The sequence below is a fragment of the Lipotes vexillifer genome, unplaced genomic scaffold (assembly GCF_000442215.2).
Source record: "Lipotes vexillifer unplaced genomic scaffold, Lipotes_vexillifer_v1.1 scaffold1300, whole genome shotgun sequence".
In the NCBI taxonomy this organism is placed as follows: Eukaryota; Metazoa; Chordata; class Mammalia; order Artiodactyla; family Lipotidae; genus Lipotes; species Lipotes vexillifer.
Window position 1 is genome coordinate 1,415,891 of NW_006795011.1, and position 13,394 is coordinate 1,429,284.

A 13,394-nucleotide genomic window follows, 5' to 3' on the forward strand; every position below is an offset into this window, starting at 1 on the left:
GGGGGGGGGCGGGGGCGGGGAGACTCTTCCAGAGAAGGACTCTACGCAGGAGAAAATAGCTAAATACAAGTCCCAGCCCTAAGGACGTGGAACCCAAGAGAAGACCTGGGGCCACCGGGAATCATTTGTTTCAAGTCGATTATGGAATCACTCAAATAAAAAGTGAGTTTAGGAAAGGAGTGGGGGGCGGGGAAGACAGTGAATGCTGAAGACAAGGCCTTCAGGGGCCTTTGGATTGAAAGGAAAGGCAAAAGGAGAAAGAATTGAAAGGAGGACCACTAGAATGTGGATGAGCCCTGGACCGTGTAGAATGTGGATACGGCCCTCCCTCTTCTGGGCCCTGTATCTTCAGCAGCAGAGCCTTTTCTACCCACCCTAACCCCTGTCCTTTTAGCAAATTCAGGAAAAAGAGAGTTGCTAGGCAGAGAAACACAGTTCACCCTGCTCCTTCTAACGTATTCTCGCTACCGGCCCTTGCAAGAAACTATCCCATCAATTTAGCTACTCGAATTGCCTTAAAAATCAAGATAGTGCTGATTAAATTCATTTTCTAGAAAGCACGGTGCTTTTGAAGGAGAGAAGCAGAAGAGAAGGATCCGCCTTTTTCCACCTGTCAAGACATTCAAGTCGTTAACACATGATAATTGTGCCCCCCTGAAGGAAACTTCTTTGTGAAAAATAATCAAATGTTCAGTGCACTTGACAAAGTTTTACTTCTGCGAAGCTCCCAATTTGCTCCTAATCTTAAAAAAAAAAAAAAAAAAAATTAAAAGAAATAAAAGTAGTATACGTTTTTGTAAGAAAAAGAAAGGGAATTCTTTATGAATGGAGAAAATGCAGCATGAGAAAACTTTTCCATTGTGGAAAATTTAGAAACCATCGAGACCAATTTTTAGCTAGCTTCTGTATCAAAATTTGTGGTTGAGCTTAATTTTTTTTTTTGTATATGTGAAAAATCAGATCTAGTAGCTTAAACAAGCACCCATAACTCTCATTACCAGAACGTGTGCCTCACCTCCTGATAATATAGGACATTTTACACCGATTTCACGAATTTTCATTTCTTGTGGAAAGCAAGTTTGCTCAATAAGCAGTAATACCCTTACTTTCCACCATTCTCCAGATGGAGGAGGATATAGGCAGTTTGTAGGCGAATGTGACGCTGGCATCATGCGAACCTTTTATCTTCACAGACAGGCCAGTGAGAATGGAACCCTGAGCATACTTGGCCGCAGCCAGGACTGATGTGCGCCCGGAAGGAATGAAGTATGGATGTGAAGGAACGGAGGCCTTACTGCTCCCTGACCAAGAACAGACGCGAGAAGGAGCGGCGCTACACTAATCCCTCAGCAGACAGCGCGGAGTGCAGGGTTCCTACGCAGAAGTCTTACAGTTCCAGTGAAACCCTGAAAGCTTTTGATCACGATTCCTCGCGGCTTCTTTATGGAAACAGAGTAAAGGATTTGGTTCACAGAGAAGCAGATGAATTCACCAGACAAGGTAGGTCATTGCTCTAGTAAAACGAAGCACGCTCAGCTCCTGCTAACTTGCAGGTGTCACTTTTTTCCCTTCGAGGTGATAGGATTATTTCTTAGATTGATGTCCTATCCTCTGATTTAGCCTTTGAGATATTAGATGATGCCCTAGTATTCCACATTAAAGGTAGAAAGCCACCTATGGACACATGGACCCAGATGCAGGTATGGACCCACGTAGAGAATCATCCCACACCCCGCATCTCGTATGTGAGGTTGCGATTCTGCGTGGGGTCCAAGTGTTGGTGCATAAACTTGAAACCCAGGTCTCCAGGGCTCCCTGCCAGGCTCAGGAAGGTGCACACAGACACTGTTTTTGTAGTTAGAACTGGTGTGAGGAAACTCATCTTTCCCTCATAAGAAAGTAAGAATTCTTCCTCTGGATCATCTCGTGATCCATCTGGCCCAGCTGTTTGTGTCTGTTTATAGAAGAGCCTGCGTCACAAGGGTTCCATTTTCTCTCTCGAAGGCAATTAGGGACATTAAGTTCAGGCCTTCAAACATCCTGGTTTCCCATAATGTAATCCATTATGGTTTGGTCATTCCCATGTGTTTCTTGGACACTTTCACGCTCTGTCTTCTGCCTGCGTGTTCGACCAGTGCAACAGCGACGTCTGTAACTCCACTTCACAGTCCTAACCCTACTGATTTCCATGCTGTAAAGACAGTGGCTTCTTTAAAATGAGGCACACAGAGGGACATTTTGTTCCTTCTAACACCGTCTTGAGATGTGGGCAACGTTACCACTAATAAAAATAAAATCCTCTTACATCTGCGTTGCACAGTTCATTTACCTAGAACTTAGCATCCCGTAGCTAATTTTATCAAGAAACAAAGAAAAATAAATTAAACTTCAGAAATAAAGAATGTATTCATTATTTTCCAGTCACCTTACAGACCGTGTGACTAACAGTTTGATACTGAACAGAAACAAACTTAAGGAAAAGTAACAATGCTATAAGTCATTCCAAAGTTTGAAACTTTTCCATGGTTCTTTCCTTCTCTACGCTGTGGAAAGAGCCATCCTCGATAGACTGAAATAGCGTTCCCTCACCTAAACCAGTTTACGTCAAGAAGACTCATTTGATTTGCCCGAGAGATTGTGTTCCCCGCGAAAGCACGCCTTACTAATTACAGGTATCAAATTATATGAAAGAGGAAAGACTTGCTTAACATCTCAAATCCAGTTTTTAAGGGAAATACAGAACAGATATTTGAGATAGGTACTCTTGCTAAATTTAGGGGCTCGAGTTCATTGTCCCATGTGTGATCACTCTAAACCCCATTTCTTCTTTCATAATCTCTACACAGTGAACAGAGATTAGCAGAGTACATTTTTCACCAGTTTCAAAAATAGCAGGTGCTGTAGAAATGCAGGCACCCTGAACCCGGTGTGAAGTCTCACCTTTTGTAACAAAAATAACCTTTATTGCCCTGTTGGCAAAGAAAACGCTACATTGTGGGATCCTGTGAGAGGGAACAAAGCAGCACATGTGGCGTGATGCGCCGCAGAAGCACATCTCTGCCCCAAGAGAGCGTTTCGTTTAGGCAGAGAGGATGCTTAACGGGTTGAAAATAGCGAGCCGAAGTTTTCACCTCCCAGGCAGCGTTCATCCAGTGCAGGCTGTTGCTGATGACACGGCGAGACCATCTGTGGAAAGCCCGGAACCAAAGTCTTAGGGGACCAAACATCCCTTCCACCCAGCTCCTTGCCAGCCAAGGACTAGAGAGTGAACAGGGCAGAGGGAAGGGACAGAGACAAGGCAGCCGACAGGGGCCACTTGTCAGGAGCGGCCGAGTGCAGTGGTGAGAAGAGGTTTCAGAGCGGAGGTGGAAGGAAAAGCAAAAGTGCAGCGTGCGGAGGTGCTGCCATTCGCTTAACGTGTTCATAAATCAGATCGTATTAAAAACATAAGTGGAATGCACTGCTGTTGACAGCCGAGGCGTGCTGATTCCTTACCTCGTTCCAGTCAATGTGCTAGGAGTCACGTGCACCATCACTGAACTCTCACAGCACGTCGGGACGTAGGGCCCAGGGGCATCATCCTTTCACAGGTTGAGACGGTCAAGGCTTGGAGGCCTGAGATCCCATGGCCAGTGAGGGCCGTGCTGGGACTTGAACCCAGGCCTGTCTGCCCCCAAGTGCTCAGGCTTCTAACCTCTGTGCAGTTGCCAGAGCAGAAAAGAGGCAATTCAGTGTCAACCTTGCCCTTTGGTTTCTTGGAGTCGGTCTTAGCCAATTTTGATGGTACCGATCGAGAGAAATGAGGAGACTGGACACATATTTGGGAAATAAAATGGACGTGATTTTGTGACTGGGTGGATGAGCATGTGGGGAAGAGGGAAGCATTGCAAATGCTTTTTTTCCCTGTGCTTTGATGTGGGGAATATTTGTAGCAGGAGCGGCAGATGAGGTGAGAAAGGAGCAAGGGAGAGTCTGCTATCGGATGGTGTGTTTCCCAAGCAAGCATGATGAAGAATCCTCCCAGCCTTTCATTTTCTTTGAACCTGACAAATGTCAGTTTTTCCTCCCTATTATGCTGTGGTATTAATTATTTAATTGACAAAATGTGCTTCCTGCCACAGCTCCTGACATCATACACATAATAAAAATGAAAGAGTAAAAATATTAATAGTAGCCAAAGACCGTCGAAACTCTCCCAAAGAATCATGCTAATTGAGCTTGTCCATGGAGTTTCAAAACGCCTTTGCCAGGGCTTCCCTGGTGGCGCTGTGGTCGAGAGTCCGCCTGCCGACGCGGGGGACGCGGGTTCGTGCCCCGGTCCGGGAGGATCCCACGTGCCGCGGAGCGGCTGGGCCCGTGAGCCGTGGGCCACTGAGCCTGCGCGTCCGGAGCCTGTGCTCCGCAACGGGAGAGGCCACAACAGTGAGAGGCCCGCGTACCGGGAAAAAAAAAAAAAAAAAACGCCTTTGCCGGTCCAAATCCACTTCTTTGAATGACACAGGAAAATGCGTCTTCAGCCGGAGGAAGGGATAGTAGAGACGCCTGTTAATGCAATTACATGGAGAATTCAAATCTAGAAACACCATGATTTTAGTCAACTATAAAAAAAAGAAATGTAATATTTTTATTTTTATCGACCAATTTTATGGCCTATTCTCAAAGTTAATTTTAATCATTTTTTATGGCTTTACTGACTGGCAGGTGACTATTGTTAATTACGCGATATATCTAGATACTGTAAAGCTAAGGAGGATTTCCTTTTCACAGTAATGTGTCATTTGACCGGTTCTCACACAGATCTCTTTCTCTCCTTTTAAATCTCTCCGTGTGGTTTACTGGGTGGTGGGAATAGTCCTTTTAGCAGCTGTGGAGCTCTCTGTGGGTGTGATGGGGTTAGGCTAATAGTGGCTTCTTTGGCGTTCTTGGATACTATTTTCTTTGATTCATCTTTGAAGGGAATTTATCCTGTCAGATCTGAGACACATTTCTTATGAAACAGCTGCATAAGATCATCCCACAGTTTTTAGAGAAGTGATAAAATAAAAGATCTTTCCTTCTCTGCACTATGTACATTGCCTGTAATGTCCTTGACCAAACGAGAAAGCTCATCAACTCCAGTGAGGAATGTTGGCCATGAAGGTGAAGTTTGAAATGAGGTGATATCTGGAAGTGGGAACACTTTTTTTCCACGGAGCCCTAACCCTGGAAGAAAAGGAAAAACACCTCTGAGACAGTCTTAACCCAAAGTGTTTGCCCGTTAGTCAGTCATCAGTGTTGTGGTTGTGAATTTCAGAATTTTAAAATGAAAAGCCTACCATTTATTCTTCATTTATAGAATGTCAGGGGAGGAAGGTTACCTGTTTTTAAATTTGAAACGCAGACAGCCTTATGTCTGTGTTTGTACGCACCTGAAATCAAAGCAGATAATAAACTTACAAAGCAGGAAAGGGAAGGAGGAAGGTCGCTGATTCCTGAGTGGGGCTCCCTGACCGCTTGCTTCTGGTCCCAGCAACTCTCCTCTTGCCTCACCGCTGCTCTGGGATTTGCCTTCTCTTCCTGCTTGTCGCCATCAGGGGTGCTCAGCAGCCCCCAGCTCCCACAGACACGACTTCTCGCCTCATGGTACTGCTGGCCCAAGGCCGGTTGCAGTAGGGTTGGTGGGAAAGGAGACGCCACAAGCCCTGAAGCCTCCTGCTGCACCTGCTTGGTGGGCTGTGTCCTGAGTCCCGGTCCATCTTTTATACAAGATTCCGGATGCTATAGACCTTCCCCTGACCAAATGTGACCCTCTTTTGCGAAACAAAAGGGCATGAGAGGCGCGGTCTGAGTTCTTCTGTACACATGTATCCAGGACTCTGGTATAAGGGTTGTTCGAGTGATGCCTCATTTACCCACCTCCCAAATGGCTCTTTACCCCTCCTGAGTTGAGCAGTGATATGGGTGCAGATGAGGTCTAGAACCCTCGTAGTGTCCTGGTGGACAAAGCCGATGCAGGTGCTTTTCTTCTTGGGCCAGATGAAAGCTCGAAGTGGGGTGAAGCCCTAGCGTGAGGATCAGAGAGGACGCTGTGGCTTCACGGTGCCGGAGAGAGGCTCCCCGGCCCCTCCCACTCTACTCACGGGAGTGGACGTCGTACTGCAGGGGGAGCCGTCTTCCTTGGCCCCTCAGGAGCTGAGGGAGCCTAAGTGGACACCTTTTCTCCACTCCGATACTGTGAGAGTGCCAGCCCCGGAACCCAGGGAGTAGAAAGGCTTGTCCCCAGCGACTAAGACGACTTGTCACTGCTTCCAAGGCAGCCCCCAGGAAAGCAGCAACAAGCTTAATGGCTCCCAGCACATAGGAGGTGAGGTAGGATACAAAACAGATCAGGAAGCTCCGAACGCAAATGAGCGATGGTGAAGAGAAGGAAAACCCAAACCCAAATGAAAGATTATAATAAGAGCACTCCCAGACATCTAAGTACAAAAAAAAAAAAAAAAAAAAAAAAAAGCGCACAGTAGCAAAACCAGCAGTAATGGCCAAATGCTAAGGTGGGGAAAAGCCATAATTTACAAACCAAAAAAACAGAATAGATATGTTGAAGGAGGAAGGGTGGTCATTGTTGAAAAATCCAAATGACTGGTTTTGAAGACCAAGTAGAAGAAATGACTCAGGAGACGAAGTTCCAGGTAAAATTAAGAAAACACAGACACACACACCTTAGCACATCCTCGAGAAATTCTTCAACTTCGTGGATAAAGAAATGTTACAAGATTCCAGAGAAAGAAAATCAAGTTACTCTTCTTGTGACTTACAAAAGAAAGAAATCTAAAACCAGTGAATCTCTCATCATCAACAGTGAAAACTAGAAGACGACAGAATAACTTCTACCACAAGGAAAAGACTACAGCCCAGGGGTTCTATATGCAGAGAAGATATCATCCATCTCTCAGAGTAGATGCAAGATATTTAGGGACATGCAGAGACTCAGAGACTGTATCACCAATATGCAGCATCTGAAGTATTCAAGAAGTGATGCCAACGGAATCAGAGTCACTACCTGTGAAAGGAAAGGAAAATGTGAACCACCCACCATGCAGTATATGTGCCGTCAAATCCCGAATGACGATAGAGCGAGTGGAAGTGTGCAAGAACCACTACAAGGGGAACCCTAAGAAAAGACTAGAAATAAAACTCCTTCCCTATCAGCAAAATCCAATAGTTGGGAGAAGCTGGTAGGGAAATTAAAAGTGTTCCAAAAATCTCATCTGAAGAAAGAGGGGAGAAACAGTTATGGAATAGAGCTTTAGTGGAGGGGAATAATTGCTATCTTGCATTCATGTGGTAATGAAAAATATGTATTTGAATATGAATGTCAGGGAAGGGAAAGTAATCATTAGTGAAATGAAGAAAGCACAATAGACCTACCTAACGAGCAGGGGGGAAAAGGCATGAATAGCAATCTGATCAGTTTAGCAAAAACAGCTGCAAGGAAAAAGAGGCAACAGGTAAAATCATGAATAACCATAAAACAAGATGGAAGACGTGAACTCTCCCGTATGACATATTACATGAAATAGAGATGAACTGAATTTTGACCCAAACAGAAACTAACCAGCTGATTTATAAACGTTATTGGTATTTATAAGAAACAGACTTAAAATGGTTAAAAAGTGGTTGAGAATAAAGAGATGGATGTACAGAGAGATCAGGTGAATACAAACAAAAAGAAAGTAGGATTGGCAGTATTAATATTAGGAAAGGTGGAATTTACAATTAAAAACACTAAGCAGGGTAAAGAGGACCACTGAGTAAATGGTAGGAGACAACAGGATGAATACTCTTAAAGTGCATACATTATGCAATATAGTAGCTAAATTTACAAAGCAAAAGCTTTTAGGGAAAAAATGTTGGTAAAACACATTTATTGAGGGATATTATGGTTCACCTCCTTCAAAAACAGATCGAAAAAGACCAACAAAAACGAGCATATACTGTATATATTAAGAAATAAGCAAAATATCAGAAAAAAGAAACCAAAGGAAAATCGGAAGAAGATCATCATGATAAACTGAAATTAAAAACAAAAAGTTGATTCTTTAAAAAGTCTAAGAAACCAGAAAGCCCCTGATGGTCCCGATTAAAGAATAATGAGAACGAAAATAAGGAGAGATACTGAACACATCATAGCAGCGAAAAGGAACTGCTCCCAATAACACATTATTTTAGATCTAGGGAAATTTATTTTTTCTTAATAAAATATGATCAACCCCAAATTGTTTCAAAACATGGAGAAAAGTCATCAGGATCAGTTACCTCAAAAGAGATTAGCAAGGTGATTAAAAGGGACGCCATTAAAAAGTACCAGATAGGTTCCTAGGTAAATCTTACATAACCTTCAAAGTACAGCTAAGTCCATAGTTCAAAAAGCTATTCAACACCAAAAAAATAAAAAAGAAAAGAAAAAGATGGAAAGCAGTAAAATTCATATTGTGAGGTTGACATAACCTTAGCAACAAAACTTGGTTAACATAGTACAAAAAAGAAACTATCTAGACCAAAATTTCTTCTCAATATGTATGTAATAACAATTCTAAATAACTATTTGTATGTAAGAATCTAGCAATGTATAGAAAGGTTAACAGTCTGGACCAGATTAATAACCAAGTGGTTACTAATCCTGGGTGATGATGCAAGGATTTTTCAACGTTGGGAAATCTGTTACCATAATTAGATGAATAAATCAGTGTAGAAAAGCATGATCTTAACACTAGATGATGAAAAGGTTTGGGATGAAATTTTAAACCCATTCCTGATTAAAATAAAACTCACTAAGTAAACAAGAAGGAAAAAAAACAAATATGTTAGTCGTGTAAGATGATCAATCAGAAAAATTAGGGCTTCCCTGGTGGCACAGTGGTTGAGAGTCCGCCTGCCGATGCAGGGGAAACGGGTTTGTGCCCTGGTCCGGGAGGATCCCACATGCCGCGGAGCGGCCGGGCCCGTGAGCCATGGCCGCTGAGCCTGCGCGTCCGGAGCCTGTGATCCTCAGCGGGAGAGGCCACAGCAGTGAGAGGCCCGTGTACAGCAAAAAAAAATGAAAAAATGAAAAAAATATATCATTCTCAAGGGTGAGATTCTAGGACCATTTCAGTTAAAATCAGTAACACAAAAAAGGCTCACCTACCCTCACAATTACTATGCAAAATTGTTTAGACATTTTAGCAATTGTAGTAAGGGAAGAAAATGAAACAGTTGATATATATTTTGGAAAACGTTAAAATTAGCACTTTTGCTAAATATGTGATTGATTTTGTACATACAAAAAACCATGTGAAATAAAAACCACTAGAAAAAAAATTTTAAAGTTTGAAGCAAATTGGTACTTGGGTAAATGCAAGATAAATATATGGACATCACTGGTAGTATATATAGCATAATAGCTAAGAGTGTATATTCTGGATGAAGATATGTGTTTGAGACCCACATCTGCCATTCATTAACCAAGCGGCAAGTTACCTAATTTTGGCCAAGTAACTTGCTTGGACAAATTACTTAATTTCTCTGTGCTTCAGTTTCCTTCTATGTACATTGTGCTTTAGCTTTCAATCTACAGTTGGCTGAGAATGAAATGGCTGATACATGTAAACTGCTTAGAATAATACCTGATGCATGTTATATACCATTAAGTACTTATTAAACAATAATTGGCTAAATTTGGCAGTCAGAAAAAAAATATCCTACAAACACATGGCAACAAACACTATAAAGTTCTCTGGAATAAATTTTAACAAGAGTGGTATAGGACCTAATATGAAGAGATCTGTAAATATTACTGTGAGACAGAAAACAGATCTGAATAAATGGAAAGACAGTCAATGTCTTCCGACGGGAAGACAGATACAGAAATATCAATTCTGTGAAAATAAATGCATAGAAGTCAAGGCTTATGTTTAATTGGAGAAAGTGATCTGGAAATTATTGTGGAAGAATAAATGTCAAAAATATATTCAAAAGTGAGGATAAAAGGGCCTTACCATGTATTTTTTTTAAATAGTATAAAGCCATGTAATCACGTCTATAAGATATTGGCGTAAATAAAGACAAGTTGATCAGTGGAGTCGGCTAAAATTTGAGAAATAGATCCTAGCATACAGGGAAATTTAGCATAAAACAAAAAATGTTTTTTCTATTCATTGGGATTTGATAAATGGTGCTGGCACAACTGGTTATCCATCTGGAAGAATATAAAATTGGACCCATATCTTTCAGCATATTCAAAAATAAATTAAGATGGATTAAAGACAAATGTAAAAAATAAAGCAATGAGAATTCTAGAAGTTGATTTGAGAGACTGAATAAAGTAGCAATGACTTGATCCGTGAGTAGCAGAAAGTTCCAAAAACAGTGGTTTAAACACCTAACAGAATTATTTTCTTAGAGAACAAGAAGTCCAGAGGCAGACCGTCCAGGGTTCAAAGATGCCATCAAGGCCCCAGGTACCTTCTATCTTTTTTGGCTCAGTCATCTGTAGCATGTGGCCTTTGTCCCACGGATCCCCAGATGTTTGCTGCATTTTCATATTCCTGTTGAAATAGAACCAAAGCAAAAGTGAGAAGGGTTTCTCTCCACTGGACTATTTCCTTTGACTCCCCAGAGACGTCTTCTTGCATCTCTTTTTTTCACAACTGTTATACTTGGCTATGCTTAGCTGCATGAGAAGAGGGAACGTTTACTATTTTTGCTTTTCCAGCTTTTATAACAGAGGAAGGCGAGGAGGAAGTGGCTGTGAATCTACACAGCCTCGGCCCCGGGGACTGTGTGCACATCCCGAGAATAGAGGAGACCATTCTGATTGAAATAAAAAACCAGAAGAGAAGCCTTGTAGGATTATTTTTTACTTAAAATCTTTTACATAAAATATAAATAATAATAAGCATACCATGAACAAAATTATTTTGTTGGGAAATATGTTTATAATCCATGTGACAGATGAAAGATACACACACACACACACACACACATAAAATAAAGTAAGAGTGACTTTTACAAATTGAAAACAGAAAGACAACCCAATGGGAAATAGCTTCAATTCACAGAAGAGCAAATTCAAGTGGTCAGTGAACACATGAAAAGGTCATGAGTTTTCCTGTTAGTCTGAGAAAAGCAGTAGCTCATCCGGGCCCCTGCATCCCCCCTGCACAGCTCGTGTCCTGGCATCCCTCATAGAGCATTTGTGAACCAGGTGACCACCAGTGATTTGCTGAGTAAGTTCCTCCCAGCTCGGTAAAGCAGAAAATGAGTGGGAGAAGCAACCATAGTGACAGGTGTTCCTGTTTGGAATTCTGCACACATTCTTTTCAGACAGACAGCCTTGTACATTGGAGTCACACACTAGAATGTTCTTCCATCCAGATGACTTAATACACTTGTGTGTCCCATCTGGCCTTCCTCCATGTTGTTTCCATTGAAAAATATATAGTGATCCATTATCAACTTCTAAACGCAATACATTGATTCCTAAAGCAAGGACTTGCTGTACAACTGTGAAGTTTGGGATTAGGAAGAAGCCAAAAAAAAAAAAAAAAAGACCAGCTTGTGAACTGCGTCACACAAAACTTGACTCAAAAACTCTTAAAAGTATTGAAATAAACACAACAAAATCCATTCGCAGAATTACAAAAGAAGAAAGAGAAAGGAAAGAAAAAACAGTAAAATATTAACAGAGATTGTATTTGGAGAGTGGGGCTATGAGGGAGAACCTGCCGCTCTAAATCATCAAAGGTCAAAGGCAAAAATAATCCCTGTCTTGAAATCATAGGAGTGGGGAGAAGCACCTTTCCAGACAGGCAGGTACCGTTGTTAATGTCCACACTGTCCTGAGGGTTGGTTTTCAATTCAGGATGAATTCCAGGCACAGTAGGAGCACGGCACAGGGTTTCTGATTTAGTTTAGGGATGAAATATAAACCCAAAGTTCCTGGTACTAAAGGACATTTTAACCCTTGTGACCCATACTTTTGCCAAGGTCTATTCTCTTCCTTTTCCTCCTCCTTGGACTCATGATACTATTGTTCTCAGCCTTGTTTCGTGGTTCATTGTGCTACCTTCTTTATGCCTCTGCATAAACTTACGGTTGGGAGATATCTGAGATCCTCTAAGTCCATTTTATAGATGAGGAAAACTGAGACCCAGACTTGTGAAAATGTTCATTCAGTCAACAGCTGGTGAGTTCCAGAGCCAGAAATAAACAGTCTGACCCTATTATTTTCCTACTCTTCCACCTTCCTAATTTCCAAGAAAAAACCAAGCCCTTTTAAGAAAACCACAGAAAAAGCTAACCATGTTCTTGAATATGCTTGCAACCTTGAAGTAAGCATAGATAGCTTAGGTCATAAAAGGACAAAACATAAAAGAAAAAGAAAGTTGATAAATTGGACTTCATCAAAATTAAAACTTCTGCTTATCAGAAAATACCTTTAAGAAAATGAAACGGCAAAAGCCACAGTGTAAGAGAAAATTGTGTATATATGTATGTATACATACACACACACACACATATATACGACAGTATATATATTTGTCATATGCATGCATATATGCACATATATACGTATATGTCATATATATGACAAAGGACTTATATCCAGACTACATAAAGAGCTCCTATAACTCAATAATAAAAAGATTAACAATGCAGTTTAAAAATGGACAAAATCCTTCGAAACTACACGGAAAATACACAAATGTCTAATGAGTACCTGAAACAGTGCTCAATATCATTAGCCATCAGGGAACTGACAATTAAAACTACGATGACATATTACCACTCACCCACTGGAATGGCTAAAGTAAAAAATTCCACAGCACCAAATATCTGTAAGGATGTGGAACAACTGAACTCTCATACATTGCTGATGGGAGTGCGAAATGTAGAATGGCAAGATTTTCAGAAACTGTTTGGCAATTTCTTATGTAAAGTTAAAAATAACATCTTCCTTTTGACCGAGCAATGCATATCCTAAGTATTTACATAAGACAAATGAAGCTTTATCTTCATAGCAGCTTTCTTCATAATCAACCCAAACAGGAATCACCAAGTGAATGGATGTAACAAATTGTAGTTCCATTCATGCAATAGAACACAGCTTGGTAATACCAAAGATGAATTACTGATAAAGCAACAATGTGGAAGAACCTCAAAAACATTCCATTAAGTGAAAGGATCCATAGCCCATACTGTATGACTGTTTATATTCAGTTCAAGAACAGACAAAACTTATCTACAATAAAAGAAGTCCGGGGCTTCCCGGGTGGCGCAGCGGTTGGGAGTCCACCTGCCGACGCAGGGGACACGTGTTCGTGCCCCGGTCCGGGAAGATCCCACGTGCCGCGGAGCGGCTGGGCCCGTGAGCC

At 41.5% G+C, this 13,394-nt stretch overlaps 1 protein-coding gene across 1 annotated transcript in view; it reads left to right on the forward strand.

Annotated features, from left to right (window-relative positions):
* The first annotated feature begins 1,191 nt into the window (after window positions 1–1,191).
* LOC103077596 (teneurin-3-like) overlaps window positions 1,192–13,394 on the forward strand; it is a 29,866-nt gene continuing 17,663 nt past the window's right edge. The window contains exon 1 of the mRNA XM_007467383.1: window positions 1,192–1,500. Coding sequence (XP_007467445.1) covers window positions 1,269–1,500 — 232 coding nt within the window. The 5' untranslated portion in view covers window positions 1,192–1,268. The remainder of the gene's footprint in view (window positions 1,501–13,394) is intronic.